At 37.7% G+C, this 14,878-nt stretch overlaps 1 protein-coding gene and 1 long non-coding RNA gene across 2 annotated transcripts; one reads left to right on the top strand and one right to left on the bottom strand.

Moving 5' to 3' along the window:
• Window positions 1-183: 183 nt before the first annotated feature.
• Window positions 184-2,474, bottom strand: LOC121941631. The gene is made up of 4 exons (XR_006105764.1): window positions 2,407-2,474; window positions 1,802-1,840; window positions 1,059-1,322; window positions 184-423 (listed from the first exon to the last, which is right to left on the bottom strand). It is a non-coding gene; the product is annotated as an uncharacterized LOC121941631 (long non-coding RNA).
• A 2,088-nt stretch (window positions 2,475-4,562) lies between these two features.
• On the top strand, window positions 4,563-14,357 carry arhgap19 (Rho GTPase activating protein 19). The gene is made up of 12 exons (XM_042485335.1): window positions 4,563-4,625; window positions 6,238-6,512; window positions 7,095-7,175; window positions 7,557-7,766; window positions 8,732-8,958; window positions 9,950-10,036; window positions 10,154-10,219; window positions 11,329-11,535; window positions 11,676-11,783; window positions 12,575-12,688; window positions 12,915-13,016; window positions 14,011-14,357. Exons 1-12 carry the CDS (start codon window positions 4,582-4,584, stop codon window positions 14,065-14,067), a joined length of 1,578 nt encoding a protein of 525 aa, XP_042341269.1. The 5' UTR covers window positions 4,563-4,581; the 3' UTR covers window positions 14,068-14,357.
• Window positions 14,358-14,878: the final 521 nt, after the last annotated feature.

Below are 14,878 nucleotides of genomic sequence, written 5' to 3' on the forward strand. Positions count from 1 at the left end.
ATGAAAATAAATTAACTTTAAGAAAATGTGGTATCATGGTGTTTGTGTGTGTTTCTGAAACAAGCACTGTGCCACCAAAAAAGTGTCTCAAAGGCACACCAACAATTTCAGTTCTCACATACATTGTCTTCAATCAATTTACTGCAATTAAAAACTCACATTTCACATCAATATATGAGTATTCAGATGGTTTCGTCCCCAGCCGGTTCTCAGCTGCACAATAATAGTGTCCAGAGTCAGAGGACGTGATGGAGCTGAAGACAAGCTGTGGTTCATTACTGGGAGGTTTGACGTTTCCATTTGACTTGTACCAGGTGTATTTAGCTGCTGGGTTAGCATCACTGCTGCAGGTCAGAGTCACTTTACAGCCCTCTTTAATGTCACCAGAGGGACTCACTGACACACGGGGACGCTTTGGAGCATCTGTGGGAAAACATGCACAGACAGATTTTATATAAATTTTAAAAATTCGGCATAAATTCTGAATAATTTACGTCATAGTTATTGTAGAACACAGATGTGCGAACACTCAGCTGCTGTTGTGTTATATTTACATAATTTAAATCAGATTACTGTTAACTGTACAGACAAGCAGAACATCACACCAACGTCTACGTAACTATGATTTGGCAACATTTGGTTCTTGTTTTTGCACTCTTGATAGATGTTATCTTGTTCACTTAAAATGGGTAAAAATACATCTGTAGATTAGCTCTTAATTTACTTGAATTATATGAACCACTAACAGCTCTTATTACATAGTTAATAAAAACAGCTCTGCTATTACTGTGCAATAATATACAGTGTGTACATGTTCATGTAGAAGAAAACAGGAAGATGCTGCATGTGTGAAAACATCAAAATCACGATATAGTTTTGTGTCTTCAGTTCGGAAAATCAACCATCATTAGTCCAGATTAAATCTGGTGCCGACGACCTTTTCATCATCCACTGCTGCTCAGTGACCTGCAGCTGCAGGCTGTCAGCGTGAAGCAGGTATGAAAAACACTGACAGCCATCAGCTGAATGTTGCTTTTGAAATGGAAATGTTTACTCACATTTCACATTAATGGAGATGGATTTAGATCTTGCTGACCCCACTTTGTTCTCAGCTACACAATAATACAGTCCTTTGTCAGAGGACTTGATGGACGTGAAGACAAGCCGCCGCTCATCACTGAGAGGTTGGGGGTTTGCACGTAACTCGTACCAGATATAAGTAGCTGCTGGATTAGCGTCACTGTTACAGGTTAGAATCACTAGACTGTTCTCATTTATGTCACCAGAGGGACTCACTGACACAGAGGGAGACTTTGGAGGATCTGCAGAACAACATGCACAGAAACACATTTCATACATGGAGAAAATCATTTACATGTGTCATGACTATAGTAGACCACAGTTATGTGAGCAGGTATCAACACATGGCTGCTGTATGATGTATTTAGATAACTGTCGATAACGGCAGATTATAAGGAAAAATATCACTCAGACTATCAGAAAGTAACAGAATGATTTGGCAAAGTTTGATTACTATTATGTTATGTTATTACTATTTTGAAAAGTCCCATTCTTGAGAATGGACAACCCAACAAATGTAACACCTGCACAGATGCAAAAAAATCGATGCACAGAAAATCATTTATATCATGAATAATACAGTGGGTCACCTAGTGAGGACATTTGCAAAACAGTGAAAAAACTGTAAAAGTTCAGTCTCGTTTAAGTCAAAAGCCTTTAGAAATGTTGAATGGTTGATAAAACATTAACTCAAATATTAGACCAGAGAGAGTAAACTTACACACTGGAGGAGAGTGTTGCTCATCCTGACCCTGTATCACTGTAACAGAGCGCAGCAGCAACAACAATCAGTATCATAGCAACAGAGGAAAGATTTTATGAAGCTTCTTCAATTTCAGTCTTCAACTTCAAAAACTGCAATACATTTCACAAAATATATCGGCTGTGAAACCTCTTACAGTCATGTAAGACAAAGGACAAAAGATAAGTAATTAGAAAACAAAGATTTTTAACCCTTTGAAACGTGGATCAGTGTCAGTTTGTTGTATTTTGTTCGTGTTTTTCAAAAGTGTTTAAACCTTTTAAATTTGAGCAAATTGGTTTGATTTCTTTTTATAATGTTGAAAAGGCAAAGATTCCTCTCAAATTGCAAGAAATTGCCTTTTTTAACTTTTGCATTTATGGCTTTCATGATGGTATTTTTGAACACAAATATGGAGAACTTTAAATGAAAAGTATTTGATATGCTATAAAGATTACACTGGGTGTGTAAATCTTACTGCAGTCCTAAGGGACAGCATGAGAAGGAAAAACAAATATTTTAGTTTGTTTTCTTTTGTTTTCTTTTTTTTTATGTCCTACAATGTAAATATAGATCAACAGTACCTGACACTGAGAGAAGGAAGACAACAAATCCACACACTGCTGCAGGGAAAATCCTAGCTGCTCCTCTCATATCTGCAGTACTTCAGAGAAAACAAAAATCACCACAACAGCTAAATAATGTGTGTGATAAATATTTTTCACATCAATAAACAGTTCTGCTTACAGAAGCGAGAGATGCAGTCATTAAAGTTGCCGTTCCTCTCTGGTCAGCACAGTAAGCAAAAGACGGAAGCTGACAGAAGTACTGCTCATTTCCTTCCTCATAATGGTATTAATATGCGCGAGTTTTCTCACTAAAACTGGGTATTTTAGAAGTTATGCATATCTCAAAGTACAAGTTTACCAGTTTCCGCAATGACAGTGAAGACAACTCACACACACTTAAATAGCAGTCACAGGGGGCATTTTACTGCAAAACGAGTTAATTTAATTTTGCTACTTTAACTACACAGTATTGACAATACTTATTACTTTACTAAAGTAGGGTTTTGAATGCGCGCATTGTTCAACTCTTTAAAACTGGGAGCAACATCACCTTTTACTTAGGGTTAGGGTACATGGGACATGGGGAAAAGGCAATTAGCAACATGGTGAGAAATGCTCCACAAACTACAAATTGAAAACCTAGAAAATTATGTTACACAATTCTAATAATTTTAAAGTACTTTTGAGATGTTTTTTATTTGTTTGGGGTTTATTTATGTATGTTTATTGTTGTTATTTATGTTTATTTATTTTAAACTTTTTTTTTTCTCTTTTACTAATTTTCAGGAAATTTTCTTGTAACCTACTTGTACTTGTACGGACACCGGCTGAGACACTGGCTGAGACACCGGCTGAGACACCAGCCAAGAATGAGAGCCGAACGGACATCGGCAGAGACACCAGCAGAGAATGAGAGCAGAGTGGACACTGGCGGAGACACCAGCGGAGAATGAGAACAGAGCAGACACTGGCAGCGGAGACACTGGCGGAGAATGAGAGCGGAACGGACACCAGCGGAGACATTGGTGGAGAATGAGAGTGGAGCGGACATTCGGAGACACCGGCGGAGACACCGGCAGAGAATAAAAGCGGAGAATGAGAGCAGAGCCGACATTCAGAGACTTTAAAAATATCTCCCTAAAAAATACAGTAACCTATCCGTGTAAGTGGAGGCTGTATTGAGAGTGTTTTCCACTTAAAGTTTGGTTTCAGTTGGATCAGGTGACAGCTGCTAACAGCAATTCCTGACCCAAATAGCTGACCAGCGGCGGATGAAAAATGGAGTGCCATAGGAATAAGCTGTGTGACAGCAAGGTAAAGCGGTGAAAATACTCTTAATACAGCGTCCACTTAGATATTAATATTGATTTTTTGGTGCACCTTTTTTTGGCTAATACACGTTTTGATATCAATCCCTGTGGGGTGTGCACCCCGTGTGTTTCTGCAAACGAGGAGTGTGCCGACCACCAGCTGTTTAGACTGTACATAAGTACCTCATACAGTTCCACTTCAGAAACCCACAACTGTCCTTTTAATGAGACACACAAGAAGCACTGCCACCCGCTTTCACTTTTTTTGGGTGTGTGCTGCCTTGTTACCATGGCTTCTTGTTTCATTTTTCACCTTAGGCCCAGAGCCCTGTTTATTCTAGTGCACTGCTTAGGCCTGCTCCATACTGTGCATAAAAGTTACAAGGTAAAATAGTTATTTCCTAACTGTTTCTTATTTATTTGAATAAACCACGAGAAAACAAAACACATGCCCTTTTTCAATATTTGGTTTCTACAAAAAACCCAATGAGATTCTCACTCGCATTTTTGTTTTTTAGTTTGCCAATCAGAACTGAATAATTAAATGTACATTTGATACACAGACCCAAGAGTTATTAACATTTCTCGACACAAATACAAATTGAAAGTGGCACGAAGAGATTAAAAAATAATAATAAAAAAGTTATATATTAAAACTGAATCAACAGATGAAATTTGGAGCACGTATTTATAGTCTTCACAGAGTCCTGCTTGGTGCTGCATACAGATGTTGTTTTCCTCTTGACAAAGCTACTGAATTCAAACCGACCAATCACAGTCAGAAACATGCAAATCGGAGCCCGCCCACTTTAGACAAACAACCAATGATCGACTAGGTGGGCGGGGCTTGGGGGACAACAGCGGAGGATTCAAACCGAACATGGCTGCGGGTAAAGATGTCGATGAAAACACACATAATAGAAGGTAAGAAGGAACAAATACGAACATTAACACATTTAAATGTTATTTACATTGACGTAGCGTCAGAATAAGTTATGACTAAAGCAGAATTTGACATTTTAATCGGTGTAAATGCGGTACGTAGGCTGCTCGCGAGACTGATTGACAAGGGCTGTCACTAATGTTAGCTCGAGCGAAGTCATTTTAATGCTAAGCTAACGTTAGCGTTAACGTAACGTTAGCTGTCTAAAGTTACTGTTAAAAAACTGAATATTAACCAGTTAATTACCAGTTAACGGCAACATGTTGTCGCTAGCATTGTTATTTTCGGAAACACATTTAATAACGTTAGTGGGAGTTCACAGCTCACATCAGTTAACGTTAGCTCGGTTTTTTTTAAACTTTATTTAACAACAAAAGGTATACAATACGTCAGGTAAACAAGGACACATACACGAAAACACAATAATGAATTTCTACAAATAATTAAATCATCATTACATTAATACATGATTCATTAAAAGTCTTTAAATAAAAAGCAAGAGTGGTCACGGACAGAAACAAAAGCAAACACAATTCGTATCACATCAGGGAATTTTGCCGAATAATATTTTATTTTTATGTATTATAAATATATATATATGCATTTTAAAAATCCCTTATTTACCATGTAATGCATATATATAACCAAATACAAAGTCAACAAAGCAATGATATTGATATTGGATTGGATATCGGATAAACCACAATAGTGAACATAAAGATGCAAAAAAAGTGAACAAACATACAAAAGAAAATGAAAACAAACAAATAAACAAAAAAAAGTTGATTGCTTGGATTTAGTTACATTTCATGTAAGAGAGGGTTAGGGTTAGGGTTAGAGTCTGGTTTGGTGATATTAATTCTTTCTGCTCATACCAAGGCACATGCCCTTTTTTTTGCAATATTTTAAAAACCTGTTACTTTTTTTGTTGTTTGTAAGAGCAAGAGAAGAAAGTGTTGAGTTGAAATCAAGAAAAGATGTTGAGAGCCTAAAAATTCCCAATCTTGTGTCAGTACATGTTTGGGCAAACCAACTTTACACCAGCAAGTTAAAATTTAGTTAGATAGGATAGGTCTGATACTATCCTACAAATTATGTTATTTATAGATGTGCAAAAATCTTATTTTGTAAAGTAGTCAGTAACTTTAAGTTATCAAATAATTGTAAAGCTAGTTAAAGATGCAGATGGGTGTACACCACAGGGGTTGATATCAAAACGTGTTTTAGCCACTTAGCCAAAAGGCATGCCTATGAAAAAAAAAACCAATATCAGTCTAAGTGGATGCTGTATTTAGGGTATTTTCACTGCTTTACCTCGCCATCACACAGCCCTTTGATTTGGCGCTACATTTCTTATCCGCCGCCAGTCAGCTGTTTGGGTCAGAAAGGGCTGTTAGCGGCTGCTGCGTGATCCGACTGAAACAAAATTTCATGTTGAAAACAATCTCATACACCATCTAGACTGATTGTTGAAGCACACACAAATCCACCAAGCAGCGGTTGTCAAATTTTAAGACTAAGAAGCCTGTGTTTTTTTTGTTATTGTCACTTGTGTACTATGTCCTCTACAATCTTCCTGTGTCTCCCCGTCAGAGGTACAGTGTGCAGCATGGTGATCAATCATGACGAATCACCTGGAGGTTCTCATGCCGGCCGACCGCCAGTTATCTTCAACCCGGACTTTTTTGTGGAGAAACTGCGCCATGAGAACGGCGACATTTTCCTGGAGCTGGTGCTCAGTAACATCACTCGCCTTATTGATCTTCCTGGGACAGAGTTTGCACAGCTCCTTGGTGAGGAGGGCCCGAAGACCCCAACGGGTGGAAATGGAGGCTTCTTTCGCTCATTCAACTTCCTCAAACGCAAAGGTCAGAGGTCAACTAGATGATATCAGTATTTACCACTACCAGTTGTTGCAGTGAATGCCCCTTTTTTTTCGTATACACACTGATATTTGCAGCATTTGGAAGACCAGATTCCACCATGTAATGTCCATTATTCATAATCTAAAAAATATAGACAAAAGCATATTTGATCAAGTGAACACAGACATTAGGTAAAAAACAGACTGCCCCAGTGAATAGCTAAATATTTGTGTGGAGAGTGTCAGAGAGTTTACATATTAGAGTCCGAGAAATATTCCAGATATCTAGTTGTAAACTAGGATTGAACAATAGTGGATTTTTGCTGATACTGATACATGCACATACATTTTTCTACCAAACTGCATAGTTAGATCAATCATACAATTAACATGGAAATATAAGTAAGGCAAAGTTCCATAAATATAGATAGAAAAGTTACAACAAAGAAATGTAAAAATATACTTTAAAAAGTACTATTACAAAAAAAGTACAACAGAAAAAAAAGCTGTACGGTTGTAAAGGATGAGCAAAAATACTAGTGTGAGCACTCTGTACACTCACTTGTATGTCCTTTATCTTCCACAGATAAAGGCGTTGTGTTTGGATCCCCACTGACAGAGAGCTGCATCGCCCAGATCTACCAGCTCATTGAGTACCTCAGCAAAAGTGAGTCATCAAAAAAAAAAAAGTTGTAACATCCTCACTGCTGTGGCTTTTAGAAACCAACAGAAATAACTGCTTACTGGTGATTAAAGAAAAAACAAAATGCTCTGATAAAAGATTTAATACATTCATGATTGCATTGAAACACTGAAGAACCCTTTTGTCTGCCTTTAGTCCATTTCCACTGATAGATGTTTACAGCATTTTACTTTTCTTTTTGTTTTGTAGTAGTGTGAATGGCATGCTTTCTTTAAATTAGCTAGAATGAAAAAAGACATATCCTAAGAATAAATAAGCACACATTCAAATAGACCAAACTATTTTGGAATTATCAGATGCTTTCTGGTTTTACTTCTTGATTCTCACCTGCTCTTACACTTTCAGATCTCCACGTGGAGGGTCTGTTTCGGGTGCCGGGGAACAGTGTGAGACAGCAGGCCCTGAAGGAGCTCCTCAACAGCGGGGCCGATGTTGACCTGCATTCTGGGGACTTTCACCCAAATGATGTGGCCACGCTGCTCAAGACGTTCCTGGGAGAGCTGCCTGAGCCCCTGCTCACACACAGACACTTCCACGCACACCTCAAAATAGCAGGTATGTACATAGCACACACACACACACACACACACACATTTTATAACACTTTTTCTATTTTCTTATATTAGGGCACAAATCTAGACAAGCAGCATCAATGTTTGTTAGATATTTTAGCATACTATTTTATGCTTATTTTTGAAAAGTATCACCTCTGAACTTCATGAGTCAGGATGTCAAAAAACATATGATTTCATATCTTAAAAGCCTTTTTTAATAAAAGTGCAAAAAGACATTTAATATGTATGTCATTCAGTACGTTTACTTGATGTTAGAGTCAGATTACTGTGTTGATCTGACTAAAACTGGACTTTTAAAATACATGTAAACGTGTTACCCCGACTGAAATCAGACTAAATCGAATTTCTTGAGATCGGACTAACACACACAGATAATGCGATTGAAATTCAATTTCTTCCATCATGTTAAAACCTCAGTAGTAATTTAACAGACTTGGCGTTCTGCACATGCTCCTTTTTGCTGCACCAGCCTCTCCCTCAGTGTTTACGGATAGGGACGGATAGGGACTGTTCTTCGTTTATGAAGGGGAAGGCGTGCTGCCAAACAGGTCAGACATTTAAAAAAATCTAAACTGAAGAGGGATTTGTGTTTTAAATTTTGTCTTATTTAAGGTACATACTTCTTGACAAGGTAGAATTATATATCTATTTTAAATAAAAAGTGACACACCCCTTCTCTGATAAATAAAGCACAGTCCCTCCACACCAGCACGGAAGCTAAGTGGTGTCCTGCTGTGGACGGGGCTGCAGCAAAACATTTTTTAGCTACCTAAAAAATAATCAGTATCAGTATAAGTGCACACTATTTTGAATATCTGCTCCTCTTTACCTTCCACGACAGCTGATGGAGGCAGTGGTAGAGCAGCAGGCAATATTTATGGTTTTGTAGAGATTTTAGTAAATCTATTCCTAACTTTATCTCCTCCGTCCCCGTCCCTTCTGCAGATATGACTCTGTTTGACGAACACGGCAACAAAACTGCGATTCCCAACAAGGAGCGTCAGATCGAGGCCCTGCAGCTCCTCTTCCTGCTGTTACCTCAGGCCAACCGCTCACTGCTCAAACTGCTGCTGGACCTTCTTTACCACACTGCCAAGCAGCAGGACAAGAACAAGATGTCCGCCTTCAACCTGGCCCTCATGTTTGCTCCACATGTCCTCTGGCCCAGACATGTAAGAATTATAGTTTATGACTTCATAAACAGGGTTCAAGGAGGGGCTTCACAAATATGACAAAAATCATAGTTCTACACTTTTCTGCTCACTTTGGTAACTTGTTGTTAATCACAGTTATTCATCCAACAAAGAAAATTTACTGAAAACTGCTAAAGTCACATTATTCGTAGAGACTCTATGGCTAGAACTTAAACAGATGTTGTCATTGTAGGTTAATGATTGATTCTTAAATTTGTGTCATGCACACAAACATGTGCCACACCTTCACAGGGTTACAAGACACCATTACAATAAAGTTATAGTTAGTTATAGTTATAGTTTGAGCATCATTTTGAACATGGTAAATAAAATAAGACAACAAAAACAAAATATAAGCAAGAAAAAAACAACATCAGAATACCCATTGAACATATTCTGCAAACAAACATAAGTATTTAATGTCTGAAAATGAGTAGGAGGAATTGATCATAACGTGATCCAGAAAACTTAGGTATAGATAGATAGATAGATAGATAGATAGATAGATAGATAGATAGATAGATAGATAGATAGATAGATAGATAGATAGATAGCTAGATAGATAGATAGATAAAAAACAACCAAAACAAAAATACTTTGCACTCTGATGAACAAAGTCTGCCATAACAAAAGGTTCCCCTTCTAAAACATTACTTAAATTTTCTCAAAGGAGTCTTTCCTCCTTTAAAGTGGCATGAAACCTGCTGGTTTATAAGGTATTGGTAGTATCAGAAAACAGTCTGAATTCTTGAACTGCACACCCACCCACCCATTAAGTCTTCCACATGTGCTAGTGGGCATGCATTACACAAAATAACAGATGAGAGAGAGAGACAAGAAGAAAAAAAATCAAAGTAACAAAAAAATAACAAATATGGAGATAAAGAGAGGTAATGAAGCTGTTTTATTTTGATTTTTGTGTGCTGCTGTGTTAATAATAATAAGTGCTTTTTGTTCTTCTCTGCTCTAGATGACAGCAGGTGACCTGAAAGACAATCTGAAGAAACTGAACAACAGCATGGCCTTCCTCATCAAACACTCACAGAAACTCTTCAGGGTGATTATCAAACTGTAAAACTTAGTCGGACATAGTTGAGTGGGCGAATGCAAAGGGTGGGACATTGATATAACTGGTTTTATGCAGATGAGTGACATGAGTTTGCTGTGTGTTCAGGCTCCAGTTTACCTGCGGGAATATGCCAGAGTGCACTTCACTGGGACCAAGGCTCTGCAGACTAAGGTTGGTGCAGGAATTTCACATTAGAGCACCATTTTCCAACAACACACTACTAAATGTTTAACATTTTGTCACCATTTTACCTCCTGTTAAAACTGCTTTCAATTAATCTATCTCCATCCTTTGCTGGATACTAAATGGATAAGATAAACTTTGTAAAACAAAACAGAACAACAACTAATGTAAAAACACAAATGTTAAATCTGACAAATTGAAAAGTAGATAAATAACTCAAATTTTTGTCAAACAGAGAAACGTTCTCTTAAAACGGAGAGTGAATGTATAGTGCAGGGTTCCCACAGATCCTTCAAATGTCTTAAAAGGCATCGAATTCATTAATCTAAAAATAAGGCCTAAATTAACATCAAAAATTAGTTGCTCAGACGTTTTAAAACTGCTAACCCATGGGACATATGATTTTTATGCATCTTTTTTTTAACATGCATTTAGGACTGAGCTGAAAAACACTGATGCGAATTAACTGCATCAAAGATTCTTTTCACTCTCTTTCATATGGATGATTATTACTGTGGCACAATGCACTTTATTGAAACATTTTATTTTCAGTGGCATTAAAAATGTCTTTAAAAAAGTCTTAAATTTAACTTTAAATTATAGGAACCCTGTAATAACAGTGATAGTGTCAAGTATATTTTGGAGCATTGAATGAGACTGAACATTTCCTACATGTCTATTTAGTTGTAAGCCGTCATTTTGCATACACAAATTACAAGGTAGATTTATTAGTGTTTTTGTAAATGTAGTTTAAAAAATGAAATTAAAATTGATACTGAAATGAAATAAAAATCCTGATACATCTTTGTAAGTCAAAAGAGGGGTTGATGAGTCTCACAGCCTGGGGGTGATGCTGCTCCGTAATCTGGCGGTTCGGCAGCGAATACTTCTTTCTTTTCCCAGATGGCAGCAGGGTGAACAGGCTGTGGCTCGGGTGGGTGCTGTGTTTCAGTATCCTTTGGGCTCTGTGCAGACACCTCACTTCACAGAGGTCACTGGTGCTCTGTAGATGGGAACCAGTGATGTTTTGGGCAGTTTTAATCTCCTGCTGTAGAGCCTTCCTGTCCCTGGGCCTGACTTGCCCTCTCCTCACTCAGGATGATCTGGAGCTGCTGGCGGCGAGCAGCTCTCCTGCACAGCGGACAGTGTTGCCCCTGAAGAGGACGGCGGTTCTGGGCCCCAGCTCTCAGGAGCAGTGCCAGTCACCGGCTCAGCAGTACACAGAAGAGGCGCTGAAAGAGCTCTTCAGACACGTCCACCACAACATGCCGGACTCCGCCAAGAAGAAGAAACTCGTCCGACAGGTTCAGCTCAGGGTTTTTTCACTGAAAACATAAATACAGAAACTTAGTTTCTTCTGCTCTCAAATTGCAAGTCACTTTACTTCTAGAGTTTGTGTGAAAAATGTTTTCAGTTTAAAATGTAAGTTGTTTTCTTTGTACAGTTAGTCAAACAGACCACCACAGGGACGCCTACTAATGAGTCCCACCAGGCCCCCTTGGCCCCCAGCAAGAAACATCCGCGTTCCCGCTCCTTCGGTGGCCTCATTAAGGTACTAAACAACCCTGAAAAGTCACGACGAGGAGCAGAATAACAAATAAGAACAAGAAATGACCCAGATTATTTCCACTTTTCATTTACATCAACACAAACAACATGGAAATGAGACAATGTCAAACTCAAAGTCGCTTCACACATTCTGTTAATTATTTCAGTGGTCATTTGTATTATGTCATTAAGTTTAAAGTTCTGTAATGTGATGAATCATTTCAGTCAAATCATATATAAACTAAACTCTTTGGTGGTTCTAGCTTCACAAATGCAAACATGACAGGTGGTCAGACACCATGAAGATCAATATTGGTTTGTCTTCAGTGAACTGTGATACAGTTTATTTCAACTTTACAGTGAACTAAAGAAATGAATCCGTTCAATCGATAATCGTTATTTCAAGAAAAGCTTATTTGGCAGAATTTTAATGTAAGTATAAGCAGCTAACAAAACAGTTTTAATACATCTTGTACATTGAGGGAAATAGTAACGCCTGCAAACTTACTCCATGCTGCACAAGTTTAAGAAGGTCAACATGCTGATCCTACTTGGATCTTCATAAAGTCTTTATTATTTTGATTGTCTTGCACCGACGTGATGTGCGTGTAATTATTCTCTCTCAACTTAAAAACATCTTTTGACATATAGAAATCCTGTGATGTCTTTTCTTTAAATGGCTCTACTACATTCTTATTTTTGACAATCTGTTCAGACTGTAAGTGGATTTTTTTTTGTGTATATTTTCTGAACTAAACTAACCTTATTTTTTTACACTTGATGCTTTGGTAACAGCGCAAAGCTCGAGGTGAGCAGCTGACAGCAGAGAGGCGAGTCCGACACATCTCCCCGGACATGGCCACCAGGGCAGGAAGAAAAGCTGGTAAAGAGAACGTCATCCTGCAAGCTGTGAGTTTTTTTTTTTGTTTTGTTTTTTTATTTAAGCACACACAGGTTGACAAAATCTAATTCATTTAGGTATTGTTGTTTTACTTTTTCACGGGGTTGAATACGCTCTTGTGTTAGTTTTGTATTGTCATCTGTTCTCTGACATTGTGTTAGAACTAGCAGATGTCCTAAAGTTTCAATTTTGTCGTGCTATCAAAAATAATAATAATAATAATTCTACATACAGGTGAACAGTCCATTAAATGGTCCTGTGTTGGGGAAGGCAGGGCTGGTAGTAAAAAATCCAGACTTCATTTTCAAAGAGGACAAAGCTCTGAAGGCTTCCAAGGTATGACTCAAAACTTTCCAACCAAAATGAATCTTGTCTTTTACCAAACTATGTGTAAATATACATATTGCCTTGCATTTCTACCAAGTTTAAAAAGGTTGGATTTTATAGGTTTTAAAAAAAAAAAGTCACATCTCAGGCACCCCCCTCCTCTGATAAATAAAGTATACGCCCACAACAATGTCAGTAAGGGCTGTCTTACGGCAAGGTAGAGCGGTGAAAACATTATAAATAAAGCATCAACTTCACTGAAACTGATATTGATTTTATGATGACTTCAAACTATTAAATGAAGGCAGAGTTCCCTCAGTGCTGTTTGATTATATGTATCTATACAGCAGTTTTTTATCCCAGAGTTATTGTAAATAAACAGTTATCATTGTGATTCTGTCTGTATCATAGACTGTATGAATAATTTAGGTTTATAGCAACTAGCTGAAAGGAGGCATCTCTCCTCCTGCCGTGGTGGAGTCAGACATACTTCCGTCATTGACTGGATTCACCCCCGCTGCTTGCATCCTTGGAAAAAGGACAGTAGTCGAGTTAAATGGCCTAATCGAGCTGTAACCGTAACTCTTTTTGACGTGAAGAAACAGCTGAATACAGACATCAGTCAAGACTTCTATGAAAATACTGGTTGTATGTATCAGTTTCCATCGACTTGTGCTCATAAAACCATTAGTTCTGAGTTTAAATTTTTTATTTTGTCTTGAATTGTAACACCAGTTTTCTTTGCACAGGACTCACACTGTGTCCAACATAGTTTTATATTATAATTTATACAAAAAACAAACAAACATGCAAGTCAAATGGTAAATCCCGGTTGTTCTAATGTAAACTGGTACTCTTTGTCATAGGTTTGAACTTTTTAAAACAATATTTTGGAAGAATATTGCAGCTGTGAGTGTTTTAACTGCAATTTATGAGATCCTCTCCCACCCATCCATCTGTCCGTCCTTCCACCTCTCTTTCCTCCCTCCATTCGTCTCAGCAGGACTCTTCCTCTGTGACCAGGATGTGTTTCTCTCCTGCTCAGGAGATCTCGCTGTAAACACGCAATCTCGTCTCGGACCGGACTTGGACAGTATTAATATTATAACCTCTCATGTTTATCATCATGTTTTCATCGTAGTAAGTCTATTTTTTAACTGTGACTAACATACAGCAGCTTTAGCGAGGGTCAGAACAGCCAAACCAAAGCCAGTGGCTCTTTTCATCGCTGGTCCTTCATTAAGACATGAGTGTTACAAACAAAAAATCGCTGCATCTTTGCTCTCAGATCGCCTCAGTGTTAAGCTGCCTGACTTGGATAAAATGAATCCTTATATATCCTCTATATGTGACTGCTGTTAACCAATGCTTCTTTTACTGACAGAAATACTTTGCATATAGTCAATTTTTTTGGTTCTGTACATCAATATTTTAGCGTTTCTTTAGTATAATAGTGTGTCAAGCTAGACATTATTATTATTTTTTAATAATTCAGTTAAGAACATGGACTTTTAATCAGCAGTGCTTTAAATAGTGCAATAGTGGTTTGTGAGAATATGAAAATCTGTGAGTCCAGATGAAATCTGCAGCCTGACTTTCACCTTTTAATAATGTTCTTTGTTTAAGAAAAAAAAAGTTTTTATAGTACCACATTAAGGTCAATAGTATTTTGCAATCTTTCTTTTAGCTTGAATTCATATTTAGTTATACTTTTTGTTTTTCTGAATAGTTAATTAGACCAAAAATCAGAATCACAATAATTTTACACAATAACCTCTGTAACAGAACCATCTGGAACAACCACAAGTCTGCTTTATACGATCTGCTGAAAGATGATGTTTTAAAGTGTTCCTATACTATTCGCATATAAG

The sequence above is a fragment of the Plectropomus leopardus genome, chromosome 4 (assembly GCF_008729295.1).
Source record: "Plectropomus leopardus isolate mb chromosome 4, YSFRI_Pleo_2.0, whole genome shotgun sequence".
NCBI classification, from domain to species: domain Eukaryota; kingdom Metazoa; phylum Chordata; class Actinopteri; order Perciformes; family Serranidae; genus Plectropomus; species Plectropomus leopardus.

What these genes read in the sequence shown, in the direction of transcription:
- arhgap19 (XM_042485335.1), top strand. Translation starts at nt 4,582, where the DNA reads ATGGCTGCGGGTAAAGATGTCGATGAAAACACACATAATAGAAG. An exon ending in CAACTTCCTCAAACGCAAAG is followed by an intron (nt 6,513 to 7,094) that starts GTCAGAGGTCAA and finishes TATCTTCCACAG; the next exon opens with ATAAAGGCGTTGTGTTTGGA. An exon ending in CATTGAGTACCTCAGCAAAA is followed by an intron (nt 7,176 to 7,556) that starts GTGAGTCATCAA and finishes TTACACTTTCAG; the next exon opens with ATCTCCACGTGGAGGGTCTG.